This window comes from Sus scrofa, chromosome 15 (genome assembly GCF_000003025.6).
Source record: "Sus scrofa isolate TJ Tabasco breed Duroc chromosome 15, Sscrofa11.1, whole genome shotgun sequence".
Taxonomy (NCBI): Eukaryota; Metazoa; Chordata; class Mammalia; order Artiodactyla; family Suidae; genus Sus; species Sus scrofa.
In genome coordinates, this window is record NC_010457.5 from 100,616,228 (window position 1) to 100,635,003 (window position 18,776).

The 18,776-nt window shown below is 38.7% G+C and overlaps 1 protein-coding gene across 18 annotated transcripts in view; it reads left to right on the top strand.

The window, feature by feature from the left end:
* The window catches only part of CCDC150 (coiled-coil domain containing 150), a 95,186-nt gene extending 76,835 nt beyond the window's left edge, over positions 1-18,351 (top strand). For 17 of the 18 annotated variants that reach the window (XM_021074914.1, XM_021074911.1, XM_021074920.1 and 14 more), the window contains 7 exons: positions 638-764; positions 6,719-6,913; positions 7,348-7,416; positions 7,509-7,670; positions 8,771-8,857; positions 17,600-17,719; positions 18,011-18,349. In XM_021074914.1, coding sequence (XP_020930573.1) covers positions 638-764; positions 6,719-6,913; positions 7,348-7,416; positions 7,509-7,670; positions 8,771-8,857; positions 17,600-17,719; positions 18,011-18,127 — 877 coding nt within the window. In that variant the 3' untranslated portion in view covers positions 18,128-18,349. Of the gene's footprint in view, positions 1-637; positions 765-6,718; positions 6,914-7,347; positions 7,417-7,508; positions 7,671-8,770; positions 8,858-17,599; positions 17,720-18,010 lie in introns of all 18 variants that reach the window. The other variant, XM_021074909.1, reaches the window with a different exon arrangement.

An 18,776-nucleotide genomic window follows, 5' to 3' on the forward strand; every position in this document is an offset into this window, starting at 1 on the left:
TCCAGCCTACATCACAGCAACAGCCATAGCAACACGAGATCCAATCCACATCTGCGACCCACGCCACAGCTCACAGCAACGCCAGATCCTTAACCCACTGAGCAAGGCCAGTGATCAAACTCACATCCTCATGGATTCTAGTGGGTTCATTACCACTGAGCCATGACAGGAACTCCTAGAGAAATATGATTGAAACATGATTAACATCCCATGAACACTGATACCCAAGGAAAGTGCCTCGTACATACAAATCTTTATTTCTTTCAGGTAGTAAACATACTGATATAGCAGACAGGTATAAACTAAAGCAGAGATAGTATCTTCTACATTTGTGATCTGTGCAAATTTTATGTTCTGGTGAAATGTTGCTAGCTCAGTTCACTTAATATTGGTTAAAACAAGAGTATGTGTTTCTCTTTTGGGTGGATCTCTCTTTCTGGAGTGACTTTTTGTTTTTTAATGCTTATTTTTTTTTTTTTTTTCTGTTAATGAGCTCCAGATCAGCGAGCTGGATGATCACCTGGTGGCTGATCTGTTTCCCATTTGTAAATCACAACCTATTTGGACAGTTACTAACTCATTCTTACCTCCTAAGTTATTTTCTAAAGGTGATTTATCATCTGTCTTTTCAAAACAGAGAACGGATGAATGAAGAATCCAAAATGGAAGCAGAATTGCATGCTGAACGCATAGAAGCTCTAAGAAAGCAATTTCAAACTGAGAGAGAAACAGCAAAGAAAGCTGCACAACGAGAAATGACAGAGGTATGGAGGCAAATAACGAAAATCTCTCTCTAGGTGAAATGCCTTTGACGAGGAGGACCAGTTATGGGATTTGGGAGAATGGTTGTGGTTGTTCTTTGGTTCTTCTTTTTTTTTTTTTTTTTGTCTTTTGTCTTTTGGTTGTTGTTGTTGCTATTTCTTGGGCCGCTCCCTCGGCATATGGAGGTTCCCAGGCTAGGGGTCCAATCGGAGCTGTAGCCACTGGCCTACGCCAGAGCCACAGCAACGCAGGATCCGAGCCGCGTCTGCAAACTACACCACAGCTCACGGCAACGCCGGATCGTTAACCCACTGAACAAGGGCAGGGACCGAACCCGCAACCTCATGGTTCCTAGTCGGATTCGTTAACCACTGCGCCACGACGGGAACTCCTTCTTTGGCTCTTCTAATCCTCCTTTCACCAGCAAGCCAGAGGCATCTCTGTGCTCTTTGTAAAGTAATACACAAAAAAATTTCTCATATAGTTACCTGCCCAGAGAAGGAATGCCTTGATGAGAGCCTTCCTCCTGGAGAGTAATAACTGTATGGGAAAGAGGAAGAAGGAGATGCCATCTGATAGGCAGACAGCAAATCACCTGTCTCCTCAGTTCACTTGACTGGCATCTGTCACGCATCTACCTTCTCCTGAGAGGCACAGGTAAAAGCAGAAGAAGATACAGTTTGTGCTAAATGACCCCTTAGTTAATTGTAATCTTTATTCTTTACATGAGACAAGTCAGGAAGACTTCAAAGGACCTCTCCTGGTTAGCTAGAGGCTGTGTACAGTTTTGAAGAACTTCAGAGTAAGGGAAGGTTTGTTTTCGGCTGGTGGGCTGATGGAAGGGAAGCTTGATGAAGGTAAAGGATTGAGATGGGGGGAGCTGACAGGGCTGGGACACCCTATGGAAGAGGATGAGCAAGCATAGTTCCAAAAATGAACAAACACATGAGCAAAGGAAAAAGTTTGCCTCTCTTGCTTAGAGGAGAGACTCTGGGATTTCTGAGCAAGAGGGCTTAGCTTAGATGAGGCCAGCTGGCAGATGGCCCTGACTGCCAGAATGGTGGATGTGAACTGTTAGGTAATGGAACACTACAGCTCTCTGAGAGGGATGTAAGCACAATTTTTGTAGGAAGGTTAGTCTGTTAGCAGTGGAGAATAGACAAGAATGAAGAGAAACTGGAAATATGGAGGCTTAAGGGAACTAGAACAGTTAATTTGGGCTTTAGATGATTAGGGCTAAGCAAAGTAGTTCTGTTAAAAGTAGAGAACAATTAAATCAAAAAGCCATTTTAATAGAAAAAATCAAACAGATACTAAATGTATCATAAGCAAAGGGGAGGGAGGAATTAAAATAATCCCAAGACTTGGTAGGGGTGGCTGGTCTGTATTTTGCCAAATTTAGTGCATTTAGCAATTGCAATTTATAGGGAATATTCACGAAATTAAATTCAACTATTTATAGAGTGCTTTGTAAACTGTGAAAGCTCACTATATAAATATTTAAAATATTATTTTAAAAATTCTGTGGGAGGGGAGTTCCCTTCGTGGCTCAGTGGTTAACGAATCCAACTAGGAACCATGAGGTTGCGGGTTCGATCCCTGGCCTTGCTCAGTGGGTTAAGGATCTGGCGTTGCTGTGAGCTGTGGCGTGGGTCGCAGATGTGGCTTGGATCTTGTGTTGCTGTGGCTCTGGTGTCGACTGGCAGCTACAGCTCCAATTCGACCCCTAGCCTGGGAACCCCCATATGTTGCAGGAGCGGCCCTAGAAAAGGCAAAAAGACACACACACACACACACAAATTCTGTGGGAAACAAAAGGGAGGACTGAAATTAAAGGTACCTTTAATCAGAGATAGTTGTTCAGAATACTTAAAGTTTAAATCCTTTTAACAGGGAAGATTGTGAACTTGTGCAGATTACCAAGAAGCAATTAAGTGTGATGTCTTGAGCAGTAAGCAGCAGGGGTGGCCTCAATGTGCTGTTTATGAGTCTCGGCTCTGCCTCTTATTAGCAGTGTGTTAATTTACTATCTGTGCAGATGGCCTAACTTCTGAGTCTCACTTTCCTCGGTCCTAAAATGGAAATCATCACAGCTACTTTCCAGGGTTGTTTTGAGGGTTAAATTGGAAAATATATGTAATTATCACAGTGCCTGAACATAAGTACAAGGTTAAGTGATAGTTTTTTTAGGGCTCACATAATTTTGACAAAGCTGTAATTGAGGCAACTGTGGAATATCTAATAGAAAGTTAGTTGGGTGGTAATGAAAGACTAACCCTAGTGTGACATTAGGATCTGAAGGAATGAACTAGTATAGAGAGAAGAGGTACAAATAATTTTTCTTTGACATGTTAAACACCAGCCATAGAGAATACTACCTTCCCTCAGCTGCCTCTTCTTCCTAAGAGTCAAGTGACACTGATTTAAGGGTACGGGGAGGAGGGGAACTCTAAAATGTTATAAGTAATGTTAAAAGACAAATTGAGTAATAATAAAATTTTAAGAGCTTATTGAACAAAAATCAGTTTTAATCAGGTAGTGTGCAACTGATTGCAATAGAAAGGAACTCTGAGGAGCTATACAAAAGAAACGATATTCGTAGACAGAAGGGATCGGAAACAAGGGAGTTATACTAGGCCAAAAAGTAAACTCTACCTAGGTAGAATCAAATATTGTAGTTCATGCTGATAATTCTAAAGACATGCCTATTTTAATTAAATCAACTTATACTAGCTTTCATTTACTGAAGATTATACTAGATCATGTGACCCCGAAAAACATTTGTAGTTTCTGTATTTTTGAGATTATACTTAATATTGTCTTTAAGCCAATTAAATAGTTTTTATAAGTTAATTTCGGTGATACTATCCAGAGGTAGAAAAACACATCTATAACATTGCATACATAGACATGTAGACAGACAAAAATGGAGTTGTAGGTTTTGTTTAAAAAATGCTAGCCAAGGGACAGGTACAATAATGTCAGACTCACTAGTTTATAAAAGAACAGTTGGATCCAAATTGTCTTTCTGGCAGATGGAATAAGTTAAGGCTACCTGCTTAGACTGCTAGAGCTTTTTACTAATATTTGTGAAAGTGACTCTTAAGATCCTTCATAGGCCTGGTTTTCAGAATAGTCCTTCTCTCCTGATAAGAGTTGGAGAAGATGAGATAGAATATTTACATTTCAAGAGGAATAGAGGAAAAATGCAATTGTTACCAAGAAGGACTTTTGTTCCCTAAATCCCGACCATTTATAATAACCGCAAGCATTTTGAGATGAATAGGGAAGGTTTGAGATGGGTAAAAAAGAGTAAGTGGGGTTTCAGTTGCTTCTAAGGTTGCATTTCTGTTCTTGTAATGATTTAATTTGTAAGACAAGTAGAGTTTCTTGATTGGGTTGCAACCTGAATGATAGGGAGGCTACCCCCCAACTGTACATTACATTACCTTCAATTTGTTTTAACATCAGGGAGAAGATCCTCAACTAAGATAGAAATCAAAAAATTCCTATTTTGGGAGTTCCCTGGTCATCTAGTGGTTAGGACTCAGCACTTTCACTGCTGGGGCCCAGGTTCAGTCCCTAGTCTAGGAACTGATATCCCCCATAAAGACCCTGCATACCACTGCCAAAAAAAAAAAAAAAAAAAAAAAAAAAAGATTCCTATGTTTACATTGAGAGCAGTGTGTTTTTGGACTGTTTTCTTTCCCCCTTGGGTATATAGTATCATTTTAGCTTAAGGGAAAAAGCCTAAAATACAGTTCCTATCAGGTACTGAATATCACTTTCCAATTTGGCCAGCCTCAATTTGACCATAGCACTATTTAAAAAAAAAAAAGTTCTTTAGAATATCTTGTCAGGTTTCAACCAGGACACACAGTAAATACCCCCGGAAGTACTGAATAGCTCCACAGATGCAAGAGGTATCCCCAAAGAGGGTATAAAAGATAGTACCCTCCCAAGATCCAGAGCCACTCCCAAAGATAACTGAAAAAAAACTTAACATTTCTCCTGAAAGCTGGTGACAGTTGGAGCCTGGCTGCAGTGCAACCCACAGTTTCTGCCAGCCATGTCTAACCACAAATGGGGTAGAACCGATATTTCTAGGGCCCCCATGCTGGCAGTTGCCAAGTCAGGTTGTCAGGGGGCAAGATGAGACAAATAAGGGGGCAGTAGCTGTCCCTGGGAGAGACAATCCACATTTGAGAAGGAAAGAACAGTGTAAAGTTTTACCTTTCCCAACCACTTTGGGAAAGCTGCCTTTGGTAAGAATTCTCAGCCTTTACCGGCTTCTGCCAGTTTTCCCAGGATCCCATGTTCAGGCTTTGGAGAAAGTGTAGTGTCCCAGCAGGTCGTACTCTGGTCTCCAAAAATCATGGAAGGGAAAAATCATTTTTCCTCTCCCTTTATGGCAACTGTATAGCTGAGACTCCTACTCCATGGCCTCAATGGGCTCAATGGGTACCTTTGCCCAGTTGCTTTTTGCTCCTGGGAGCCATCAGGGTCTCCTTAGGTTCCCTCCTTTGACACCAGAACTGTTAAACTGCAGCTAATTAAAATTTTCATCTTTTAAGAGTTTATTTGAGCAAAGTCAATTTGAATCAGGCAGTATGCGAGTGATTGCAGATATTAAGGTGCTCCAAGGAGCTGTACAAAATGAAAGGTTTTTATAGGCAGAGGGAAGCAGGAACAAGGAAGTTATACTAGGCAAAAAAGTAGATTGGTTATTGCAGAGTTACTTCCTTTAGGGAATGGCAAGTGTCTATCAGGCAGGTAACCCAACTAATGCTGATCAGGCAATTTCTGACTGACTGGTCCATTTTAAGAGGCCAAAACTGTAATTATGTCTCAGTTTGCTGACATAGAGCTTAGCATAAGTGACTTCATTTTGGGCCTGTTGTCTTGTTTTTAACAGTAATCACTATATTATTTTTCTGCTAGGCAAGTTTATTAAAATTTCTAAAAACAAACATCATTAGCAATGAGATCCTGCTGTGTAGCACTGGGAACTATGTCTAGTTACTTGTGATGGAGCATGATACTGTGAGAAAATAGAATGTGTACATGTATGTGTAACTGGGTCACCATGCTGTACAGTAGGAAAAAAAATTGTATTGGGGAAATAACAATTAAAAAAAATTGATAAGTAGTACAAACTACTTTGTAAAGCTACAAGGATCTATTGTACAGCCCAGGAAATAGAGCCAATATTTTATAATAACTATAAATGAAGTATAATTTATAAAAATTTTGAATCAGTATATTATACACCTGAAACTAATATATTTTAAATCAATTATACCTCAATAGAAAAAAAGCAACATTATAAAAATGCATGCAGCCAAGGTCAGTAACTGACAGGTATTTACATAAACTACCGTGATCACTTATTTTCACTTCTCCAGATGTGAAGTCGCAATTGATAGCAAGAGAAAAGCCTAAGCTTTAAAAAAAAAAAAAAGCTTTAAAATATAGTAATGAACACTGAGCAGTTAGTATGTGCCAGGCTCTACATTCTTTCTCTGCCTTATGTTGTTTAATTTTTAAAAATCTTATGAGGTAGGCTATTCACACACTTTCCCAATGATGAACCAGAAGCTTAGGAAAGTTAATTATCCAAAATTATTTGACTAGTAAAGCAGTAAAGCTGAGATTTGAACTTAATGTCTGTCTGACTGCAAAGCTGTGGTCTTAAAAAGCAAATGATGAACATACATATTTACATTGTTTATCTGTTCTAAGAAAGATTGTGCTCTTTAGTGTTAACCTATGAAAATCACTGTGTTTCTCCACAAATCTACTTATTATTACAGCTTCACTTACTCTCCTTTTTAAAAGAAAGGTCCAAAGAAAACAAAATATAGACACAGCCTAACATAAGCATCTTCCCTTACTGCTTAAAGGTAAGCAAGAATGGAAGGTAAAAACGTTCTTATCTTCCTTTTGTGACCCACAGCTGAAGAAAGCCCTTGATGAAGCCAACTTCAGATCCGTGGAAGTATCCCGAACCAACCGAGAGCTGCGGCAGAAACTCACAGAGCTAGAAAAGATGCTGAACAGCAGCAAGGAGAAAATAAAGAATCAAAAGGCCCAAATTAAGCTCCACTTGTCAGCTAAGGCGAATAATGTTCAAAATATGGAGAGGATGAAGGTTGTATGAAGATCTCTAAGTCTCCCCTCACCTCCTTAATATCTGATGAGGATCCAAGCAGGCATGGTGTCCAGGGAAGATGGTTTCAGAGCACCACCATGTGTTCTCTAGGAATTACAGCTACATCTGGGAAGTGGGCAGATTGCCTTGGGGTGGAGGGAAGCTCTCATTTTGCCAGCAGAGATACTGCTGTGTCAGTGTTTGGTTTCTCATTAGCTGCCAGCATCACATTCTGGCTTTCCAACTCTCTCTTCCACAGTGATTGTAGAAGACTTTGCTCTTTCAGGGTCAGTGGGCTGGATGGGAAGGAGAGCCCAGCAGGGAATGATAACTGTGGGTCTCATGTGGCATTCTTTCTGTCATCCTATAAGCAAAAAGAGAAAGCCAGTTTTCCTACTGATCATCTTTTATATTATTTCCACATTTACTTTCAGCAAATAGAAACAGAATTGAGGCAAATGGAGCTAATTAAGGATCAATATCAGAAAAAAAACTATGAACAGGTAGATGATTTCCCCACAATCTTATTAGCACTCCCATAAAATCTCAAACTTAGACAGGCTCACCAACTGTCTCCCTCTTTGTGCCTTACCAGTCACTGAGTATCCAGAAATTTGTATCTGAAATGACTAACCTACAGAAGGAGATGCAGTTGTTGGCCAAGAGCCAATACGATACCTCAGCACGGAATAAACAGCAAGAGCTACGACTTGAACTAGAGCGGAAAGTAAGGCAAGAGCTGGAGCATCGGTGCCAGGTAAAAGGTTTCCTAAGATTCATCTCCAAAATTATCGACATGCCATGTGCAAAACCCAGCATAAGGGCACCTGGATTTTCAAGATTCTATAGAAGAAAACAAATTTACAAGTTGTACATCTTAGCTAAGTCCTTAGAATCATATCTAAGAAATCTGTAGCTATGAACATGGCATTCCATCTTCACTCTCAACTTAATAAAAAAAAGATACTAATTTTTAAAGAATAGCTAAAGCTCACAAATGCAAGTACTAGTTACTAAGTAAGACTTCTGAATAGTCTTTCAGGAACTTTATACCCCTTGGTTGGTCCAAGTTCAGATATATCTGCTGCTGTTATAGGACTTTTAGTTTTTCCCAACCAAATGAAAAGCACATTTTATTTCTGAAAAGGGACTTCAAGAGATTATCAAGCTCTTGGAGTTCCCGTGGTGGCTCAGTGGTTAACGAACCCGATTAGTATCCGTGAGGATGCGGGTTTGATCCCTGGCCTCGCTCAGTGGGTTAAGGATCCAGTATTACTCTGAGCTGTGGCGTAGGTTGCAGACTCAGCTCGGATGCCACATTGCTGTGGCTGTGGTGTAGGCTGGCAGCTACAGCTCCGATGTGACCTCTAGTCTGGGAACCTCCATATGCTGTAGGTGCAGCTATAGAAAGACAAAAAAAAAAAAGAGAGAGAGAGAGATCATCAAGCTCTTACCTTCCAACAGATTGTATGCTACAAAAAATATTCTCCCAACAGCAGCAAGGACTTGTACAGTAGAAAATCAACAGAACACTATAAACCAACTATAATGAGAAAAAATAAAAAGATTATTAAGAAAAAAGAAAAAAGTATTCTCCAAATTCTAAAAGAGACGTTAAATCGCTTTTTCTCAGGCAAATCCATACATTGAAATCAAAATTCGTAATCATATATACATATGTATACTATAGGTTAAACTGAAAATAACCATTTTTATCTTGTATTCTGGTAGCACCTGGAGTTAGAAAGTATCCCATCATATTCATAATTTAGCTGCTCATCTATTACAAATTTGAAGGTTTTGTTCCATATATGGTACACTGGGAGTTTGTAAAAATCTTTTGTGTCATATATTCAGGAATTGGAAGAAACTGTCAGACACCTGAAGAAATGTAAAGAGGCAACAGAGAATAAACTGAAAGAAGCCAGTGTGGAATCAGAACAGGTAAGCCCAACCCATAGACATGAAAACTTAGACAAGCTTCATTAGACACAACATCCTTGAAATACAAGTCAGTGTAAAATCCTTCATCAACATGGTTGTCAGGAGTGCAAAGGGCAAGAACCAGTAACTTACTCAGTATAGCCTCTGTTATAAAGAACAGATAGTTTTAAGATTCTGTGTCTTGAAGAGAGATCAGAGTATGCTGAGATACTGATTAAGCCTGACATCCAAGTCCCACCACTAAATACAGGAAGGGAAAACCAGCATGTGTGTGGTTTTTAGTACATTGTTGTTTGACAGTAACTAAAAAAGGTGGAAATTCTTTGTTCATCGGTAACTACAAATGTAGGTCTTATTAATTCGTGAATTTGATTTCTCAGTTCAAATATCTTACTTAAGTTGGCCTTTTTTGAAGGTATTTAAAAATCATACATTTTTAGAGCTGGAAGAGATCTTTGACATTATTAGTCTACCATAACCACCCCTCATTATCCAGATAAGAAAACAGAGATTCTCCCTGCCTCTTATAGTGATAACCACAGAGCAAACACGAGGCCCCACTCAAAATCCAGCACAGGCTTGGGTCACCACAACATCAGTCACACCTCCTGACAAGGGGATAAAGGTCAGTATATGCTGAGGAAAGAGTGACAAACTGAAAAAAGTCATACTGAGTCAATAACCATCTCTAAACACACCCCTTCATGCAGCTCAGACCATCAGAGGGACAAAAGCTAGCTCCACCTACCCCAGTGGGAATCTCTCCTCTCCAAACAGGAAGCCTTTGCAAGCCCCTGGGCTAATCCTAACCACCAGATGGTAGACACCAGAAACTAGAGGAACTAAAACACTGTAGGCTGAGGAGAAGAGACCGCAAACATAGAAAGTTAGAAAAAATGAGATGACAGAGAAATAAGTTCAGACAGAGGAACAAGATAACCCACAAAAACAACTAAATAAAGAGGATATAGGCAATCTACCTGGAAAAGACTTTTAGAGTAAAGACAGTAAGGATAAATAGAGATCTCAGAAAAAAAAAAAATGAATGCACAGATCAAGAAGTTACAAGAAATGTTTAAAGAGCAAACAAAGATGAATAAGATAATATCTGAAATGAAAACTACACTAGAAGGAATCAACAGAATAACTGAGCCAGAAGAACGAATTAATGAGGTGGAAGACAAAGTGATGAAAATCACTACTGGAGAAGAAGAAAGAATGAAAAGAAATGAGGGCAGTCTAAAAGACTTATGGGACAACATTAAACATAGCAACATTTACATCATAGAGATCCCAAAAGAAGTCGGGGGAGGGGAGCTGAGAAAATATTTGAAGAGATTATAGGCAAAAATTTACCTAATATGGGAAAGGAAATACTCAAGCTGAGGAAGCATGGAGAGTTACCATACAGGATAAACTCAAGGAGGAACATGCCAGAATACATACTAATCAAACTGACAAAAATTAAATACAAATAAAAAATATTTAGGAGTTCCCATTGTGGCGTAGCAGAAATGAATCCAACTAGTAACCATGAAGTTGTGGGTTCAATCCATGGCCTTGCTCAGTGGGTTAAGGATCCAGCATTGCTGTGAACTGTGGTGTAAGTCGCAGACACAGCTTGGATCCCGCTTTGCTGTGGCTGTGGTGTAGGCCAGCAGCTGTAGCTTCAATTCAACCTGTAGCCAGGGAAGCTCCATATGCGGCCCTCAAAAGCAAAAAAAAAAAAAAATTTAAAGCAACAAATAACATATACAGGAACCCCCCATAAGGTTATCAGCTCTTTTTCAGAAGAAACTCTGCTGAGGGAGTGGCACAATATACTTGAAGTGATGAAAAGGAAAAAACCTCCAACCCACAATACTCTAACCCAGCAAGGCTTTCATTGAGATTCAACAGAGAAATCAAAAGCTTTACAAACAAGCAAAAGCTAAAAGAATTCAGCATCACCAAACCAGCTTTACAGCAAATGCTAAAGGAACTCTTCTAGGTTGAAACATAAAAGTAGGAAATCATCCACAGACAAATATAATAGCAAAACCAGAAATTGTGACAAGAGAAGAAGATGAATGAAGAATATTGAAAATGCATTCAAAATTAAGAGACTAGCAACTTAAAACAATTTTGTATATGTATATAGAATGCTATATCAAAACCTCGTGGGAACAACAAACAAAAAACTACAATAGACAAAAGTAGAGTTCTCATTGTGGCTCAGTGGGTTAAGAAGCTGACTAGTATCCATTAGGATGCAGGTTCGATCCCTGGACTCACTCAGTAGCTTAAAGAATCAGCATTGCCATGAGCTGCAGTGTTGGTTGCAGACGTGGTTTGGTTGAGGCATTGCTGTGGTGTAGACCAGCAGCTGCAGCTTCAATTCAACCCCTAGACTGAGAACCCCTAGAATATGCTGCAGGTGAAGCTCTAAATTAAAAACAAAAAAAGAAAGAAAAAGTGACTCACATATAACACTTAAGATAGTCAACAAATTACAAGTGAACAAAAGAAGATAGGAAGAGATAGGACCAATAATAACAAATCCAAAATAATTAAGAAAACAGCAATAAATACATACATATTGATAATTACGTTGAATGTAAATGATTAAATGCTCAAAAGACATAGACTGGCTGAATAGATTCAAAAACAAGACTTGTATATATGTTGTCTACAGGAGACCCACTTCAGACCTAGGGACAGATACAGACTGAAATTGAGGGGATAGAAGAAGATATTCCATGCAAATGGAAATCACAAGAAAGCTGGAGTAGCAATATTCATATCAGACTTTGAAATGGAGTTACCAGAGACATGGGCACTACATTAGGACCAATCCAAGAAGAAGATAACAATTATATATGCTCCCAACATAGGTACACCTCAACATGTAAGGCAATGGCTTACAGCCACAAAAGAAGAAATTGACAATAACACGATATGAGTGGGGAACTTTAACACATACTTTCAGCAATGGACAGATCATCTGGACAGAAAATTGGTAAACAGAGGCCTTAAACGACTAGATAGATTTAATTGATATTTATAGAACATTTCATTTGAAAGCACAGACTACACTTTCTTCTCAAGTGCACATAGAACATTCTCTATGGTAGATCACATCTTAGGCCACAAATCAACCTCAGTAAATTTAAGAAAGCTGAAATCAGATCAAGCATTTTTTTCCAACCACAATGCTATGACTAGAAGTCAACCACCAGGGGAAAAAAAAAAAAAAAAACTGCACAAAACAAACGTGGAGGCAAAACAGTATATTACTATACAACTAATGGATCCCTGAAGAAATCAAAGAGGAAATCAGAAAATACCTAGAGACAAATGACATTGAAGACATGATAATCCAATACCTATAGGATGCAGCAAAAGCATTTCTCAAAGGGAAGATTATAGCAATACAGTCTCACCTCAGGAAATAAGAAAAATCCTAAATAAGCACCTAAAGCAACTAGAGAAGAACAAACAAAACCCAAAGTGAGTAGAAGAAAAGAAATCAAAACACAGCAGAAATAAATGAGCTAGAGATTATGAAAACAATGGAAAAGATAAAAGCTGGTACTTTGAAAAGATAAACAAAATTGGTAAACCTTTTCAGACTTATCAAGAAAAAAAGAGGGGGCTGAAATCAAAATTAGAAATGAAAAAGGATAAATTACAACTGATAACACACATACAAAGGATTGTTAGAGACTACTGCAAGCAACTATATGCCAATAAAATGGACAACCTAGAGGAAATATATAAATTCTTAAAAAGGTACAACCTTCCAAGACTGACCAGGAAAAAATAGAAAATATGAATAGACCAATCACAAGTTCTCAAATTGAAACAATTTGAGAACAAAAAAACAATTCCAGGACCAGAAAGCTTCACAGATAATTCTATTTTTTTTTTTTTTTTTGGTCTTTTTGCCATTTCTTGGGCCACTCCTGTGGCATATGGAGGTTCCCAGGCTAGGGATCTAATCGGAGCTGTAGACGCCAGCCTACCCCAGAGCCACGGCAACAGCGGGATCTGAGCCGCATCTACGACCTACACCACAGCTCACGGCAATGTCGGATCCTTAACCCACTGAGGAAGGCCAGGGATCAAATCCACAATCTTATGGTTCCTAGTCGGATTCGTTAACCACTGCGCCATGATGGGAACTCCTGTCAAACTTTTTGAGAAGAGTTAACACCTGTCCATTCAAAACTCTTCCAAAACCTTGCAGAGGAAGGAACACTCCCAAGCTCACTCTATGAGACCACCATAAACCTAATACCAAAACCAAAGAACCACAAAAAAAAAGAAAATTACAGGCCAGTAAGCACTGATGAATATAAATGCAAAAATCGTCAACAAAATGGTAGCAAACTGAATCCAACAGTACCTTAAAAGGGTCATACACCATGATCAGGAGGGATTTATCCCAGGGATGCAGGGATTCTTCAGTATATGCAAATCAATCGTATACACCACATTCACAAAATGAAAAACTATATGATCGTCTCAATAGATGCAGAAACATCTTTTGACAAAATTCAACAGCCATTTTTGATTTAAAAAAAAAAAACTCCAGAAAGTACATAGTAGAAGGAACCTACCTCAAAATAATAAACACCATATATAACACACCCACAGCTAATATCATTTCTTATGGTGAAAAGCTGAAAGCATTTCTGCAAAAATCAGAAGACAATGCCCACTTTCACCACTTTTTTTTTTTTCCTTTTTTGCTCACCCCATGGCACATGGAGCTCCCAAGCCAGGGATCAGATCCGAGCCACAGTCTTGACCTAAGCCAAAGCTGCAGCAACCCCGGATCCTTAACCCACTGTACTGGGCTGGGGATCAAACTCACATCCCCATGCTCCCAAGATGCTGCCAGTAGTCCCATCACATCATAATGGGAGCTCCACTCTCACCACTTTTCTTCAACATAATTTTAGAAGTCCTAGCCACAGGAATCAAAAGAAAAAGAAACGGAATTCCAGTTGGAAAAGAAGTAAAACTGTCTCTGTTTGAAAATGACACGATACTATACATAGAAAATCCTAAAGATGCTACCAGAAAACAACTAGAGCTCATCAGTAAATTCTATAAAGTTGCAGGATACAAAATTAATATACAGAAATGTCTTGCACTCCTATACACTAATGACAAGTGAGTACTTTGAAAACTATAAGACACTGATGAAGGAATTTAAAGATGACACAAACAGATGGAAAGAAGTACCATGACTCTACTACCCAAGGCAATCTACAGATTCAGTGATCTCCATCAAACTACCAGTGGCATTTTTCACAGAACTGGAGCAAAAAAATTTTTAATTTGTATTGAATCACAAAAGACCCCAAATAGCCAAAGCAATCCTGAGAAAGAAAAACAGAGCTGGAGAAATCAGGCTCCCTGACTTCAGACTTTACTATAAAGCTATAGTCATCAAAACAGTATGGTACTGGCACAAAAACATATAGAGATCAGTGGAACAGGATAAAAAGCCCAGAAATAAACCCACACACTTATGGTCAATTAATCTACAGCAAAGGAGACAAGAATATATACCGTGAAGAAAAGACAACCTCTTCAGTCAATGGTGCTGGGAAAACTGGACAGCTCCATGTAAAAGAAAATTAGAACATTCATTTACACCATGCACAAAAATAAACTGAAAATTGATTAAAGACCTAAGTGTAATCCAGATCCTATAAAACTCTTAGAGGAATATAGGCAGAATCTTCTTTGACATAAATGTCAGCAATATCTTTTTAGAGGCACCTCCCAGAGTAATGAAAATAAAAACAAAAATAAACAAATGGGACCTAATTAAAAGCTTTTACACAGCAAAAGAAACCATTAAGATAATGAAAAGACAACCCACAGAATGTAAAAAATTTTTCCAGATGAAGTGATGGACAAGGGATTAATCTCCAAAATATACAAACATCTGTTACAACTTTATATCAAAAAACCAAACAACCCAATCAAAAATGATCAGAATATCTAAATAGACATTTCTCCAAAGATGTACAGATGGCAAAAAAAGCACATGAAAAGATGCTCAAAATCACTAATTATTAGATGCAAATCAAAACAACAGTAATATCACCCCACACTAGTCAGAGTAACTGTCAACAAAAACTCTACAAACAAATGCTGGAGAAGGTGCAGAGAACCCTCCCCTCCTACACTGCTGGTGGGAATATAAGTTGGTACAACCACTGTGGAGAACAGTTTGGAAATTGCTAAAAATAGAAGTACCATACGATCCAGCAATCCCACTCCTAGACATATACCTGGAGGAAACCATACTCTAAAGGATACATGCACCACAGTGTTCACTGCTGTATTATTTACAATAGCTTAGATATGAAAGCATCCATAATATCCATTAACAGAAGAATGGGTAAAGGAGATATGGTACATATATATAATGGAATATTACTCAGCCATTAAAAAGAATGAAATAATGCCATTTGCAGCAACATGGATGGACCTAGCAATTATCACAGTAAGTGAAGTAAGTCAGACAAAGATAAATATCAGATGAGATCACTAATATGTGGAATCTAATAAAAAGGATACAAATGGAACTTATTTACAAATAGAAACAGACTCAGATTTTGAAACCAAACTTATGGTTACCAAAAGGGAGACTTTGGGGAGAGGGATGAATTGGGAGGTTGGGATTGACATATACACACTACTCTATACAAATCCATCAGTAACAGGGACCTGCTGTTAACTCGGGGAATTCTATTCAGTACTCTGTGATGACGTGTATGGGGAAGGAATCTGAAAAAGAATGGATATATATGTATGGCTGATTCGCTTTGCTATACACCTGAACCTAGCACAGCATTGCGAATTGCCTATATTCCAATACAACTTATTGGGATAGAGGGAGAGATTCTTAGGCTAATATCATCATGACATTGCTGCCAATTTGGCCCTTTTATAGCCATTAAATTACATGACACTGTGAATGTCAGAATGGTATACTAGAAGGAGTTTGGACTCTGACAGACGTGAGTTTGCCAACTGCGACACTTACTGTGCCCTTAAAGAAGTTACATTTACCTTCTTTGACGTATCAGTTACCACATCCATAATAGTCAGGAAGTCACTGCCTACTACTGTTAATCTGATAGGCAGCTAGGTAGCTCAGAGTAAGTTTGAGTAAATGTCAGCTCCCGTCTTACTGGTCATATAGGAGGGACGTGGTGCTCAATGCCGTCTCAAGCATCTTTCCCTCCACTTTTGATCAAGCGTGCTGGAGAAAAGTGGGGTTTGGTTTTGCGGAGAGGAGAGAGTGTGTCTCTGTCATCAGGCTACACAGACACACCTGGAAAACATTTTAGCTGTGTAGCTTTCAAAAAGTTAAATGACAAGGGGGGCTCTATTTTCTTATCTCACTATTTTGTACCCATACTGTACCCTGGTTAATATGGGACAAGTACATTGTAGCACAGATTTATTGAGGACCTATTACATGGTAGGTGCCATGCTAGGTGATGGAGACAGAGGGCGAAGAATCCAGATGAAGCCCCTGCGCTCATCAAACTTGCCTGGCAAGAGGGAAATACACCACTCTTCCAGGCCTTGGATTCAAAACATAGGATGCAAATAATCAGAGGAGGGAAAACAGTCATTTACTTTTTATTCTAGAGGATGTGTTCTAGAGCTATTTTGAAGCAACCTTTATATAAAAGAAAAACCTGTCAGCTCTACCTTCAAGCTATCAGAGTATCTCAAATACTTAGAAAAATGCCAGGCACATGTAGGCATTCAATAAACATTTGTCAAGTAAGTGAATACTGATTCCAGATCATCTTCAAAGGCAGACTTACAAACAGTCCCTCTAATAGCCTAACAAAGATAATTTGGAAGTTTGTGCATAGGAGTTAAAGAATAAAATACACTGATAAAGGAAATAAGAATACAATTTACACTAAGTTGGTCCAGTGTTTTTACTAATTCATTCTATTATAAAGCACATCAGAAAAATCTAGGCTTTACAGTTTTGGGACTTTTGGAGAAGTATTTAGTCTTAGAGAACAGAACTCAGATTCAAAATATGGTTTGGGGATTTCCCTCCGTGGCCAATGGGTTAAGAATCTGACTGCAGCAGCTTGGATTCGATCCCCAGTCCGGTGCAGTAGTTTAGGAACCAATATTGCCATAGCTTTGGTGTAGGTCACAGCTGTGGCTCGGATTTGATCCCTGGCCTGGGAACTTCCATATGCCACAGTTATGGCCATAAAATAAATAAACACACACACACACACGGTTTGAACTACTGTGTTGATTTACAGTGCCATCTTGTGCTTTTATTCCTATCTTGACTTTCTCCTGAGTCCTCTCTCACCTCAGTTCACATCCAGGAAGTATTAACGAATGCATGAAGAACCACATGCTTGCATGCATTCTTTAACTCCACATTCAGAAATTATCCTCTCATCTGTAAGATGTGTATTATGCAAATAAGTTGCAAAAACCATGCAGTCTGGATTTGAGTCATTTAATATCTAGGTTAAAAAGTCTCATCTAGGTTAAAAAGTCTCTCAAACTGGCAACTATAGGAAGAAAATTTCCAGTTGAACTCATATGAAACCCATTTGCTAATTGTGGGGAGAATAAAGCTTTTAAATTACACAGTGTAAAAATAAAGTCTTGAACTAATACACAAAAACTTGTAATTCTTTCTTTGTTCTGCTTTTTTAATGATAACCTTTGTATGTTTAGATAACAGCTAACCTGGAGGAAGCTCACCGCTGGTTTAAGTGCAGGTTCGATGGGCTACAACTTGAGCTGACCAAAAACCGGTTGCAGAGGCTTCCCCGGGAAGACAGGTGGCTGGAAGAGGTAGCATATTTTGCTGTCTTAGGCAATTTTGGATTTTTCCCTTCTCAGATTTCTAATTACCTAAGTTCTCTCTTCATCCAGCTACTCTCTCCACTCATCTATAGATTTCTTTAAACTACTTCTTAGAAAACCAGTGAACTGAATTTCTTTCTTAAAAGTTCTACTTCTCCCAAGCTGTCTAGATTTGAACCACCTATCTTGATGAAAAAAAAAATGATATATTCATAAAGACAAAATAGCTCCAAGATCTGCAGTTAGTTTTGAAAGTTTGGGGTGTTTTCTTTCCCTCAGGACCAAGATAAAAGTCACGATAACATGTCCAGCCAGTCTGCTCTACATCGATGGGAGAATAAACAGAATCTTAGGCTTGTGCCCAAGAAGTGTCACTCTGAATTAGAGAAAAAGTGATATCCTTGACAGAGGAGCTTCTTCTTCACCATGGTTCCCTGGCCCCAGCAACTAGGGCTGGCCTGTTTCCACAGTCATCAGAACATGAACTCTTTGATGTGGACTGAAGATTTTGGACCTGAGTTTATGCTTTTATGAACTCTTTGATATCAGTACAGAACTACCCCATCTTTTTTGTCTCTTTCCCCATTTTTCACCCAATAAATTTATATTGTGTTATAGGAGATACTGTTGCATGATACTTGGCTGTTTTTCTAAGTAAATGTTAGCAGAAACCATTTAGTGAGGTACTGGATGATATAGCAACTAAATGTTATTTTAGTGAACTGTCTAGTCTAACATAATACTTGGAAATACAGTCACCTGGAAAATGGTAAAAACTCTCCCATTGTCTAATAAACATATACTGTTCTCTGATAGGTACCAGCACACCTGGAAAAAGATTGTATTCTCATATAAGAGCTCAGATTGTATTTGCAGCTTCCTTAGACATTTAAAAGAAGTTTGTTGAACTCTGCTCCAGAGATTATGCCTGACTAGTGGAGCTCTCCCTTACTAAATAGTAAGCAATAAATTCAGCTTTATCTTTTCAGATAAAGCAGTGGATTAGGTAATCCAAATTTAATGTTTGTAAACAGCTGGCATAATA